Genomic DNA, 14,253 nt, shown 5'->3' with positions numbered 1-14,253 from the left:
TACGAGCGTGTGTGTATGTATGTGTGCGCGTGTGTGGAGTGTAAGCGTGTGTGCGTGAGCGTGTGTGTGTGTATGCATGTGTGTGTATGTGCGTGTGCGTGTGCGTCCATATGCGTGCGTCCCCTGTGTGTACGGCATGTGCGTGTATGTGAGTGCGTGTGTATGCAACGGTGTGTATGCGGAGTGTGTGTGTGCGTGTGCGGAGTGCGCATGCGCGTGAGCGTGCGTATGCTCAAGTCCGCGCAAATGCGTATGTGTGTGTGTATGTATGCAGGTTTACGTCTCGTGCGTGGCTGCATGTGTGCGTGAGTGCGTATGCGTGTGTGTGTGTGTGTGTGTAGCGTGCGTAAGCGTGTTTATGTCCTCGTGTGCGTGTGCGTGTACATGTGCGTGTGGAGCGTGCGTGCATGTGTGTGCGGAGCAGCGTGTATGTGCGTGCAGTTTCTATGTCCGTGCGTGCGTGCGTGCATGCATGTGCGGAGTGTGTGCATGTGTGTGCGGAGCGTGTATGTCTGTGATACGGTGGCTGCATGCGTGCGTGTGTGTGTGTATGCGTGAGCGTGTGTGCGTGCGGAGTGCGTGTGTGTATGTATGTGCGGAGGTAAAAGGAGTGCGTGTGTACGTGCGTATGCGTGTGTGCGTGCATGTGCGTCTGTGCGTATGCGTGCGTATGCGAGTGTGCGTGAGTGTGCGTGTGTGCATGCGTGCGTGCGTGCGTGCGTATGTGTGCGTGTGCATGTGTGTGTGTGTGTATGTGTGTGTGTGTGTATGTGTGTATGTGGTGTGTGTGTGTGTGTGTGTGTGTGTGTGTGTGTGTGTGTGAGTGTGTGTGTGTGTGTGTGTGTGTGTGTGTGTGTGTGTGTGTGTGTGTGCCTCACCGAGTGCGTCGTGGAGGTACTTCTGTCCCACCAGCTTCAGATATTCCTCGATGGCTTTGGTGGCCAGCGTGTTCTCCCTGAAGATCAGCACGTCATGGTCGGCACAGCGGTCCACCTCCGACATCACCAGGTCCGTCAGGAAGTCCTGAAGAGGAGGAGGAGGAGGAGGAAGAGGAGGAGGAGGAGGAGGAGGAGGGAGGAAGAGGAGGAAGAGGAGGAGGAGGAGGAGGAGGAGGAGGAGGAAGAGGAGTGTGAGGAAAGCCCGCTGTACGCCACAAGTTCTCCTAAAGATATCTGGAGACGATATTACTGAGATAAGACTTCCTGTCTCCTAAATGTGCGCGGCCTGGTCTGAAAGTGTGGATGGATGAAAAGTTATATTTAAATAATGTATTAACACGTTAGATATTCACACAGCTCAAAGACATATTTTAGCGTCACGGAGATTCGTTGTTTGTTAGGGCGCTGGCGAGCTGTTAGCTCCTCTGTGTTGCCAGATCTGGCCAGAGTTTGGTCCTGGAACTACGTTCATTTTCTCCTGATGTGGGAGGTGTGTTCAGGTGCATTCTGGGTAGGGTTGGGTACCGAAAATGGGTGCCAATTAGGGAACCGGTGCCGACGTAAACGGTAGTAACGAGACCGAATAAGAACGAAAGTTTCGGTGCCTCATTTCGGTGCTTGACTTTACACTACACCTGACAGCATGTAACGTTAGCCTACCTTATATAATAGCTGTCGCAATTCATAGATATACAGTAGTAGTACTACTAGTACTACTAGTACTAGTAGTACTAGTAGTAACTAGTAGTAGTACTAGTAACTACTATGTTTATATGGTCGGAATTAAACAACACAGACGGTGCGTTCACTTGCAGCTGCCGTCGTCGGAATTAAACAACGCAGACGGTGCGTTCACTCGCAGCTGCCGTAGTCGGAATTAAACAACAGACGGTGCGTTCACTCGCAGCTGCCGTTGCAGGAATTAAACAACAGACGGTGCGTTCACTTGCAGCTGCCGTTGCAGGAATTAAACAACAGACGGTGCGTTCACTTGCAGCTGCCGTTGCAGGAATTAAACAACAGACGGTGCGTTCACTTGCAGCTGCCGTTGCAGAAATTAAACAACAGACGGTGCGTTCACTTGCAGCTGCCGTCAGTCTCTGTTTATACCCCTTAAAGTCTCTGTTTATACCCCTTAAAGTCTCAGTTTATACCCCTTTAAAGTCTCAGTTTATACCCTTTAAAGTCTCTGTTTATACCCCTTTAAAGTCTCAGTTTATACCCCTTAAAGTCTCAGTTTATACCCCTTAAAGTCTCAGTTTATACCCCTTAAAGTCTCAGTTTATACCCCTTAAAGTCTCAGTTTATACCCCTTAAAGTCTCTGTTTATACCAGAGGTGTATAGTCCAGGTGCCAGAAAGTAAAAATCCGGCCATGTTTTTGGATCTGCCTCTACATCTAGAACAGGTGTTTTCACTAACGAGCTCATCTACCTGGTAGAGGAGCTGGTTTAGTGATGGTTGGGACAGCTGCTGGACAGGATTTCTACTTTCTGGCACCTGGACTATACACCTCTGGTTTATACCCCTTAAAGTCTCAGTTTATACCCCTTAAAGTCTCAGTTTATAACCCCTTAAAGTCTCAGTTTATACCCCTTTAAAGTCTCAGTTTATACCCTTTAAAGTCTCTGTTCATACCCCCTTAAAGTCTCAGTTTATATCCCTTAAAGTCTCAGTTTATACCCCTTTAAAGTCTCAGTTTATAAAGTTTACCCCTTAAAGTCTCAGTTTATACCCCTTAAAGTCTCTGTTTATACCAGAGGTGTATAGTCCAGGTGCCAGAAAGTAAAAATCCGGCCATGTTTTTGGATCTGCCTCTACATCTAGAACAGGTGTTTTCACTAACGAGCTCATCTACCTGGTAGAGGAGCTGGTTTAGTGATGGTTGGGACAGCTGCTGGACAGGATTTCTACTTTCTGGCACCTCTGTGCCCAACCCTACTCTCCGACAAAGACCTTTCCCCCCAGAACTACCCCTCCCTCCCTCCCCCCCTCCTCTCTGACCTTTGCCCTCCCGGTGCTCTGCAGGATGTGCACCAGAGCGCACGCCATCTCCTCCTTGTTGCGCACGCTGATGACGGGCTCCAGCACCGAGCACAGCATGCCGTAGTTGTTGGTGACGAACTCGGCGAACTCCTTGTACTGCTCCATGGGCAGGATGGAGATGGTCTGGAAGCGGGACTTGATGCGGATCGAGGGGCCTCCTCCCTTAGCCTTGCTCGGCGTCGGCGTGCTGACCGGGTACCACTTCTCCACGAACTGCCGGCCGGCCACGCCCGCCACGGGGATGTTCACCAGGCCCACGTAGTTGTTCTTGTCCTTCTTCTTCTTCTTGTCGGCGTCGCGGTAGATGTGCACGGTGACGCTGTGCACGGCCGGCAGGCCGCAGAAGTCGAAGTACTCGCCCCAGAAGAGGCTGTCGTGGCGCAGCTTGCTGGTGGTGCGCGCGTACAGCACGTCGTCCAGGCACAGCTCGCAGAAGTACTTCTTCTTGGGCGGCAGGTCTTTGGCTTCGATGATCCACAGACGCAGCAGGTTCTCCGCCCGACGACAGTTGTCCTGGAAACACAAAAAAAAACACACACATCCCGCAGCTCACATATCTAAAAACACCACTTCTCACCTTCTTACATCGGCCTTCCCGGCATCTTCATCGTCTCATCCTGCTGTGATGTTTGCAATTAAGTGTTTTTGATGTCGTTTTAGCCTAAAATCACTGATTTGTAAGTAGAGCTGGGCAATATATGGATATTATATGGATATATTGTGATATGAGACTTGGTATCGTCTTAGATTTTGGATATTGTGATATGACATAAGTGTCTTTTCCTGGTTTTAAAGGCTGCATTACAGTGAAGTGATGTACTTTTCTGACCTCACCACACTGTTGGTAGCTGTTCTATTCATTTATTCATTCATTTCATTTATTTGTATAGCACAACAGAAGTTGACCACTGTGCTGATTCACATAACAAGAGTCAGGAAAGATAATAGAATAAAACATCCTTCAGACAGCAAAAATAAAAAATAAAAATATATATATATAAATAAAAGTAAGAATTTAGAGAAATGCACGCTCCAAGAGATAAAACTTTAGTTTGAGTTTAAACTCATATAAAGAGGACAGCGATCTCAAGGAGACAGGGAGGCTATTCCACAGCCTAGGACCAACAACAGTCTCCTCTTGACTTTATTCACCTTTACTCACTTAGTCATTATATCCACATTACTGATGATTATTTATCTAAAATCTAAGTGTGAAGATATTTTGTTAAAGCACCAATTGTCAACCCTAGAATATCTCCGCAATATCGATATCGAGGTATTTGGTCAAGAATATATCGCGATATGTGATTTTCTCCATATTGCCCAGCCCTATTTGTAAGTGTATTTTATTACCCTGTGGCTAATGCGCTATGTACAGCACTTTGGTTTTTAAATGTGCTATAGAAATAAACTTTATACTTCAGAGCTGCAAGGATGAATCCATTGGTTGTTAACTGATAAATTAATCACCAAGTATTTTGATAATCGATTGATTAGAGTTTCCTTCGCTAAATATTTCCTTTGTTCAGTCTTCTTTCCTTCCCTTTTCCCATCCTTGTCTCCTTTCCTTCATCCTTAATTCCTTTCTTCTCTCCTTCCCTCTTACATACTTACTTAAAAACTTACATAAAGTCTAGAGCTGCAAAGATGACTTGATTAGTTTCTCGACTATTAAATTAATCTCCAACTATTTAGATAATCCATTAATCAGTTAGAGTGACTTTTTATGATAAAACAGGTAAACTTGTGTGATTTCAGCTTGTTAAATGTGAATATTTATCTAGTTTCTTCTCTCCTCTGGGATAGGACACTGACTCCTCTGCATGTCTTTCCTTCCCTTCCTCCTTCCCTATTTACTTCCTTTCTTCTGTCTTCTTTCCCTCCTCCCTTCCTTTTTCCATCCCAGGACTGCCAGCTAAGAGACGATGTGTTCACAGAGCAACGCGTGCCTCATTTAAACCAACCCCCCAGGCGTAAAATGACCAAACTAAAAGGCCCAGGGAGCCTGGAGAGGTGAGGACCGCACCACAGGAGGGAGAGGGAGTGGTCTCCAACCCTGTTACTGAATGGTCCCTCCCCAGGTCCTCCATCCACCTGTCCTCCTCCCACCGCACCCGTCAACCGAGCAGGCCCCCGACATATATACAAATATATATAACAATATATAATCATATATATAAATAACATATATATATATATATATATATATATAATATATATATACATATATCATATATATCAATACATATATACATATACATACATAAATACATATATATATAGCATATATATAATACATATATATACAAACATACATATAATACATACATCACATATATATATATACACACATATATACAACAATATATATACACATATACATATACATATACAATATACATACACACATATATAACTAACTATATCATACATATCACATATATAACATATATATATACATACAACACATATACAATAACATACATACACATATACAACAACATAACAATATAATACAAAGACATATATAACATATATAATACATATACACCACATATATAAAACTATATATATACCATATAATAACATATATATAAACATATATACACAACATATACACATACATAAACACCATATACACACATATATACATATATATACATATATAATAAAATAAAATATACATCAAACATATAATAAACACAATATAAAATAAAATAATACATACATACCTAATACAACAATATACACAACATATAACAACAATACAATATATATATAACTTACATAATATACTATATAATATATACATATATAATATATATATATATATATATATCATATATCAAATATATAAATATAACAACATATATAATTTTATATATATATCATATATATATATATATATATATATATAACTTATATATATAATATATATATATATATATACTGTATATATATATCATATCATATATATATCAATACTATATATATATATATATATATATATACTAGTATATATATATAATATATATATATGTTTCAAAGAGAGTATTGATAGAATAGGAAGCCATGATGTCAGACCGACTGCTATGTTTGCCTCCACCAACCAGTCAAGTAGACTGATGTCATATATTTGGTCTATTGTGTCATAATTAGCGTATGAATTCTTCAGTTATGGCCAGAAACGTCACAGCGACCCTTAACAACAAATTGTAATTCTCACCCTCGAGTCCAAGTGGAAGTTTGTGCCAAATTTAAAACAACATAAAAACAATCTTAACATGAAGCCAGCGACGTGACAGAAATGTAAAACCTGTCTCTTGTAGTAGGGTTTGGGTACCGAAACGACCAGTATCTACCGGACCAAATAGCTACGCGGATTTCGGTACCGCTTAAATGTCTGCGCTGCTCTCTGATGCTCCGAAACGAACGTTAGAGGCAACCGAAACATCGCCGCATGTCACGGTAGTTAACGCTTCGCCTGGCAGCAGGTAACGTTAGCCTACCGTTAGCTAGTTAACGCTTCGCCTGGCAGCAGGTAACGTTAGCCTACCGTTAGCTAGTTAACGCTACGCCTGGCAGCAGGTAACGTTAGCCTACCTCATACTCTGCTTCTGACTGGCTAGTAGTCCTTACCTAGGTACTGTCAGGGCCCTCATACTCTGCTTCTGACTGGCTAGTAGTCCTTACCTAGGTACTGTCAGGACACGCCCTCATACTCTGCTTCTGACTGGCTAGTAGTCCTTACCTAGGTACTGTTAGGGCACGCCCTCATACTCTGCTTCTGACTGGCTAGTAGTCCTTACCTAGGTACCGTCAGGGCACCTCATACTCTGCTTCTGACTGGCTAGTAGTCCTTACCTAGCTACTGTCAGGCCCCCCCCCCATACTCTGCTTCTGACTGGCTAGTAGTCCTTACCTAGGTACTGTTAGGGCACGCCCTCATACTCTGCTTCTGACTGGCTAGTAGTCCTTACCTAGCTACTGTCAGGGCACTACACGCTGCTTCTGACTGGCTAGTAGTCCTTACCTAGCTACTGTCAGAGCACCCTCATACTCTGCTTCCTGACTGGCTAGTAGTCCTTACCTAGGTACTGTCACACCCTCATACTCTGCTTCTGACTGGCTAGTAGTCCTTACCTAGCTACTGTCAGGGCACGCCCTCATACTCTGCTTCTGACTCGGCTAGTAGTCCTTACCTAGCTACTGTCAGAGCAACGCCTCATACTCTGCTTCTGACTGGCTAGTAGTCCTTACCTAGGTACTGTCAGGGCACTCATACTCTGCTTCTGACTGGCTAGTAGTCCTTACCTAGCTACTGTCAGGGCACCCTCATACTCTGCTTCTGACTGGCTAGTAGTCCTTACCTAGCTACTGTCAGAGCACGCCCTCATACTCTGCTTCTGACTGGCTAGTAGTCCTTACCTAGCTACTGTCAGAGCACGCCCTCATACTCTGCTTCTGACTGGCTAGTAGTCCTTACCTAGGTACTGAGCATGTGCGACTCCCAACAAAGATGGAACAGAAGTGAGATGTCTCACTCTGTAGCTAAAACAGAGAGCTCAACACACAGGGTGAAAAGAGGAGCTGCAGCAATGTGCAGTACAACAAAAATATGGTGTTTTCTGAAAATTAAACCTATTCTGATATAACCTCTAAATACAATTATGAACCTGAAGATGAGCATAATACGAGCACTTTAATGTTTTAAAAGTACCGTTTTAGCACCGGTATCGGAAAAAAACAAAAACCAAACCGATACCTTACCCTACTAACAAGTATGTGAGAAAGCAAACATCTGGGTCAGTCTGACCGGACTTTAAACACCCTTTACTCCGCCAGCTCCCGAAAACAAGACTCTGTGTGCTGTCCTGGGAGTTTTTCAGGAATGTGTGAACGTAGGGCTGGGCAACATATCGATATTATATCGATATCGTGATATGAGACTACATATCGTCTTAGATTTTGGATATTGTAATATCGGGATATGACATAAGTGTCTTTTCCTGGTTTGATGTACTTTTCTGAACTTACCAGACTGTTGTAGCTGTTCTATTATTCACCTTTTCCTCACTTAGATATTATGTCCACATTACTGATGATTATTGATCTAAAATCTAAGTGTGAAGAGGTTTTGTTAAAGCACCAGTTGTCAACCCTAGAATATCGTCGCAATATCGACATCGAGGTATTCGGTCAGAAATATCGTGATATCTGATTTTCTCCCCATCGCCTCAGCCCTATGTGAACGTCGTCGTTCTCACCTCGAAGCAGAACTCCTGTCCCAGGATGCTGCTGTGCAGAGGTTTGACGAAGACGTCCTCCTCCATGCTGAGGTCCAGAGCCTCGACCGCGCTGCCGGGGCTCAGCAAGGACTCATGGGAGCTCGACTCCTTCAGCTTGGGCAGCCCGCGAGATCTGGGAGACAAGAGAGGAAAAGATGTCAATGAAAAAACTGAAAGGACAGCTTTGTTTTTGTTTTTTTTCAGCCCCTGAGCACGATAGTTTAAACATCGCTGCCAGATGTGGGATACCAAGAGAATAAGTCTTCTTCTTCCCCCTCCAGAATCAATATTTTTGATTTAATGTTGTTGTTTTTTTTTACCAACGAATGACCTAAATATGTCTACGGTACAGCCGACTACATCGTAACCGTTTCCAGCACAACAGAGCGAAAGCAGAAGATCCATTTTATGTTCTTTACAAACTAGATAAATGTCAGGCTGACTGACACATGATGCCATTCTTCGCTAAATGGGGTTTTTAAGCCCCCAGCGTCGACTTCAAGGCACCTTAACCCTAACCATTGCCTAATCCTAGTGGCTTCCAGGCAGCGCTGCCTGGAAGCCACTAGGATTAGGCAATGGTTAGGTGCCTGGAAGACGACACTGGGGGCTTAAATCACCAAACGCATACATTTCTTCTTAGAAAACAAATCAGTTTTTTGGAAATGTCTCCTGACATATTGTCTCTAGAAGTGTTTTATTCAACTTGTTAAAGAAAGGAAAATGCCAACGCTCAAAACTATCAAATCTTATCTATCAATACTTAAAGGTATAGTGGAGGATTTTCACGAATTTTAGAAAAGATGCGCCCTCTCCACTTTTTGAAAAAATGCACATGCGCAACACTCTCCCTGCTCCCGAGAGGGAAGGCCTATTAAACGTGTGCACGAGAGTGCACTGTTTACAAGTTGCTGTCGGCATGGTTCATACAAGCTACTTTCAGAAAGAAGATTTGCACTTTTCACAAATGGAGATGTTTACCGTGCGCGCGGTGCGTGACTTGTGCCAGGGCTAGCATCGCTAATCATAGCTTACATCAACTTTCACTAGCAGTGATTTTAAATGGATTTCTCCAAATAGCCAAACTTTACCTGTCGAGTACAAACTTGGCGAATGAGGCATCAGTGGAGAGCCAACCTGTGCTTTCAGCGCACGCCAGCGTATGAAACATTCTCCCAAAAACACCCGGTCTTGTTTCTTTCTTCAGAGGCCTTTCTCTTCTTGTCGTACCTTTCGTAGACACTCGTAGCTCACCACACATATACACCTGAAAGTATTCATGCGCAGAAAGCGAAAACTACCCTAGGGACGAGCACGTACCACGGCCTTACGTAAACATAGCGCCAGAATGATTGACAACCAGGAGGACCAATAGTCTTGATGATCCACCCGGAAAAAAGAAAATCCTCCACAATACCTTTAAGGGTGCCTAGAATCAAAACAAATCAAAGTGCCCAATACAAAACAAATCAGAATCAGGATAAAAAAGCAGGTCGTCCCAGCCTCGTCGGACAAACATCTCGAGATCCATCAGACTTCCTAGTCGGGTAAACAAGGTCCTGGGACGGGCCAATCGCGGCAGTCCTCTGTCCTCTTTTTTTTAAAGTGCCCATATTATGAAAAAAAACAGTTTTTCTGGTGATTTGGGGTGTTCTTTTGTGTCTCTGGTGCTTCCACACACATACAGACTTTGAAAATAACCCATCCATGCTGTTTTGAGTGAGATCTGGTTTCTGAATGTGTCCTGCCTTCAGTCTCCTGGTGAGCTGGTCAAAATCGGCTCGGACTGTGACATCACAGTCCGAAATGAGCTGGCTAACCAAAACCGTTAGCTCGAAGCGTTAGCCGGCTAACGCTAACGCTAGCATGCTACGTCGTTCTCCATAGCAGCACTGCTACAAGACACACAAGTTCACCATAATCTACAAAAGAACTACTTCCATGTGCTCCCTGGTTTAGAAGAAGTCTCCCAGCTGATCCTGCCTTGGAACTGACCAAAGTTGGAGAAACAGACTTTCTTCTTTACTGTCTCTAGAGCTAGCTAGCTGACATGCTCTACGATCTGAGCTACTGAGCACATGCGCAAGTGCAATCAAAGATAGTACAGAAGAAGAAGATGAAAAGAGGTCTCACTCTGTAGCTAAAACAGAAACCAGGTGAAAAGAGGATCTGCAGCAGTGAGAGAGAGCTGTGCAGTACAACAACAATATGGTGTTTTTAGATAATTAAACCATGTAAACCTATTCTGGTACAACCTGAAAGTACAGTTATGAACCTTAAAATACAGTTATGAACCTTAAAATACAGTTATGAACCTGAAAATGAGCATAATATGGACGCTTTAAAGCTGTTCCCATGTTTTTGTCATTTTTTTTCCCAAGTTTTTGAAGATTATCCTGACCTTTTTTTTAAACTTTTTGAAGATTTTCAAGACATTTTTTGTCACTTTTTTTATTTTTTTTTGTACATGTTTTCCAATTTTTTTCCCCCCATGTTCTTTTACCAGTTTTTCTTTACATGCTGTAACATTCAATAAAACACCCAAATTCAATGAAAGTAGTGAACTGATCATATATTTAACTTGTTTAACAGCGCTGTGTGGAACCCATCCACGTTATTTTATTTTAAAATTTGGTTGAAAGAAACCCACATTTCTGATATAGAAACGATTTTGAAAATGGGTCAGATGTGACCCGAGAACAACAGGAGAGTTTAAATTACTGTCATTTAGACTTTGTGCGAGCGTTTTGCGGCGATAGCGAAGCAGGAAGGCGGTAATACCTACGACAAACAACCACAGAGCCAGGCCAGCCGAGTTCCCCAGAGCATCCCACCTCGACCCTCCAGCTGACAGCAGCAGCAGCTCCGTTCAGCGAGCACAGCGCTGCGGTTATGAGGCTCCCCTGTAGTCGGGTAAACAAGGTCCTGGGACGGGCCAATCGCGCTGGGCCTGTGGGAGCGTTTCCATGGCCACAGCCTCTCCCCGGAGGCAGCGGGCGCTAGGCAGCGGGCGCTAGGCAGCGGGCGCTAGGCAGCGGAGCGTGACGAAGGTGTTTAACTACAGGGCGGTCTCAGAGGGGAGCCGGACGGAGCGGGCAGAGATTTAGACAGGAAGGCTTAACGGAAACGATCAACAGGAGAAGAGGATTTTCAAAATAAAAGGACAGGCACGAAAAGATGATGTTCTATCTACATCAAATCACTTTAAATAAGAAGGATTGTTTCTCTGTCTGTCTGTCTGTCTGTGTGTGTGTGTCTGTGTGTGTGTGTGTCTGTTTGCATGTGTGTGTGTGTATATCTGTGTGTGTGTGTGTGTCTGTCTGTCTGCGTGTGTGTGTATATCTGTGTGTGTATGTGTCTCTGTGTGTGTGTGTGTGTGTATCTGTGTGTGTGTGTGTGTATCTGCGTGTGTGTGCGTGTGTGTGCGTGTGTATCTGTGTGTCTGTATCTGTGTGTCTGTATCTGTGTGTGTGTGCGTGTGTATCTGTGTGTGTGTGTCTCTGTCTGTGTGTGTGTGTGTTTGTATCTGTCTGTGTGTGTATCTGTGTGTGTGTGTGTGTTTGTATCTGTCTGTGTGTGTATGTGTGTGTGTGTGTGTGTGTGTTTGTATCTGTGTGTGTGTGTATCTGTGTCTGTGTGTCTCTCTGTCTGTGTGTGTGTGTGTATCTGTGTGTGTGTGTGTGTGTGTGTGTGTTTGTATCTGTGTGTGTGTGTGTATCTGTGGGTGTGTGTGTGTGTTTGTATCTGTGTGTGTGTGTGTATCTGTGTGTCTGTGTGTCTGTGTGTGTTTGTATCGGTGTGTCTGTGTGTGTGTGTGTGTGTGTGTGTTTGTATCTGCGTGTGTGTGTGTGTGTGTATCTGTGTATCTGTGTGTGTGTGTGTGTGTCTCTGTGTATCTGTGTGTGTGTGTGTGTGTGTGTATCTGTGTATCTGTGTGTGTGTGTGTGTATCTGTGTATCTGTGTGTGTGTGTGTGTGTGTGTGTGTGTGTGTGTGTGTGTGTGTATCTGTGTGTGTGTGTGTGTGTGTGTGTGTGTGTAATCCTCCAGCTGTGCCAGATGAGTTATGTAATCTTGGATTAGAGGGTTGAGATCAGACTTGTTTGACTGACGGCCGTGAATACATCAACCAATCAGAACGTCAGAAGGTGGAAAGTACATTTACTAGAGGTACTTGCACTGTACTCGACTATTTCCATGTCATGCTACTTTATACCAAGACTCCACTCCCTCAGTAACAGGAAGAGATCAAAGCCTCCTATCTGAGCTGTACGAGCGCTCTGGGATCATTCTTTACTTTCAGACGCACGGACGGTACAAAGTTCCTCTGGACCGGAAAAACATTTACACGAAATCTTCCATCTTCTCTGGAATAACCACTCAGAGCAACACAGAATAGACCCTGTAAAGCTGCTCTTTGGTAGGGTTGAGATGTGTGCTTGTAGGTTTTAACCCTCATCAGTCCCTCCAGAAAAACATGATTATGCGATCGCATAATTCAACGCATAATCAGCCAAAGTCACAGTTTTTTCTCTTTTCCACCATATTTTTAAGAAATCGTGCCGCATAATCAAGGATTTTTGCTCTCAACAATCACAAAAAAACTCCCCATTTTTCTGAAAGGACTGACTTATGTTGTCTTCCCGTTGAACATGATGCAACTTTTAGTTTTTCTGGGTCAAAATGTCCCAAAAATTCCAACGTTTTGGTCGTCTTTTTCGACACTTTTTTTTCGAACTTTCTGTCAGTATTTTTCGAAAGGTGGAAAGTACATTTACTAGAGGTACTTGCACTGTACTCGACTATTTCCATGTCATGCTACTTTATACAAAGACTCTACTCCCTCAGTAACAGGAAGAGATCAAAGCCTCCTATCTGAGCTGTACGAGCGCTCTGGGATCACTCTTTACTTTCAGTCAGACTGACGGTACAAAGTTCCTCTGGACCGGAAAAACATTTACACCAAATCTTCCATCTTCTCTGGAATAACCACTCAGAGCAACACAGAATAGACCCTGTAAAGCTGCTCTTTGGTAGGGTTGAGATGTGTGCTTGTATGCTTGCTTATGCGATCGCATAATTCAACGCATAATCAACCAAAGTCACTGTTTTTTCTCTTTTTCATCAAACTGCAGTTTTTGCAAGTTCCAGCAACTTCATCGCATAAACTTGCATAAATATCAAATAGCATATTCCATATTTTTAAGAAATCGTGCCGCATAATCAAGGATTTTTGCTCCTAACAATCACAAAAAAACTCCCCATTTTTCTGAAAGGACTGACTTATGTTGTCTTCCTGTTGACCATGATGCAACTTTTAGTTTTTCTGGGTCAAAATGTCCCAAAAATTCCAACGTTTTGGTCGTCTTTTTCGACACTTTTTTTTCGAACTTTCTGTCAGTATTTTTCTGTGCTTTTTTGTTTTTTTTAAGCTTTTCCCATGTTTTTGTCACTTTTCCAAGTTTTGAAGATTTTCCTGACATTATTGTCACTTTTCTGGACGTTTTTTCTCACTTTATTTTGTCACTTTTTCGACATTATTTTTTGTCCGATCACTGATCATTGATTTAACTTGTGAAGAGCGTTGTATGGAACCATCCAAGTTATTCTCTTTTAAAATCTGGTTGAGAGAAACCCACATTTCTGATATCGCAACTTTTTGAAAAAGGGTCAAATGTGACCTGAGGACACCAGGAGAGTTAAATGTGTGTTTTAATGAGCCTTGTTGAAGGAGAAGTTCTAACACTGCTTTGGAACGGAGAAAGCTATCTACCTGTCTATCCATCCATCCATCCATCCATCCATCTATCCATCCATCCATCTACCTATCTACCTATCTATCTATCTATCTATCCATCTTTCCATCCATCCATCCATCTATCCATCCATCCATCTACCTACCTACCTATCCATCCATCCATCCATCCATCCATCTATATATCTACCTACCTATCCATCTACCTACCTACCTACCTACCTACCTA

The 14,253-nt window shown here is 43.2% G+C and overlaps 2 protein-coding genes across 2 annotated transcripts in view; both read right to left on the bottom strand.

The window, feature by feature from the left end:
- Positions 1–878: 878 nt before the first annotated feature.
- On the bottom strand, positions 879–4,236 carry LOC120569035 (ras GTPase-activating protein nGAP-like; the record flags this gene model as incomplete). The annotated part of the gene is given in 2 exon segments (XM_039816841.1): positions 879–1,023; positions 2,942–4,236. Coding segments are annotated over 2 exon segments (292 nt in total), but the record flags the coding sequence as incomplete, so codon positions are not given.
- The window catches only part of LOC120568468 (ras GTPase-activating protein nGAP-like), a gene marked incomplete at its 5' end in the record, with an annotated part of 28,473 nt that continues 17,366 nt past the window's right edge, over positions 3,147–14,253 (bottom strand). The window contains 3 exon segments of the mRNA XM_039816025.1: positions 3,147–3,170; positions 3,233–3,496; positions 8,251–8,404. Coding sequence (XP_039671959.1) covers positions 3,147–3,170; positions 3,233–3,496; positions 8,251–8,404 — 442 coding nt within the window.

Source organism: Perca fluviatilis, chromosome 11 (genome assembly GCF_010015445.1).
Source record: "Perca fluviatilis chromosome 11, GENO_Pfluv_1.0, whole genome shotgun sequence".
In the NCBI taxonomy this organism is placed as follows: Eukaryota; Metazoa; Chordata; class Actinopteri; order Perciformes; family Percidae; genus Perca; species Perca fluviatilis.
Note: the sequence above shows the minus strand (reverse complement) of the source record. Positions and strands in the feature narration are given on the sequence as shown.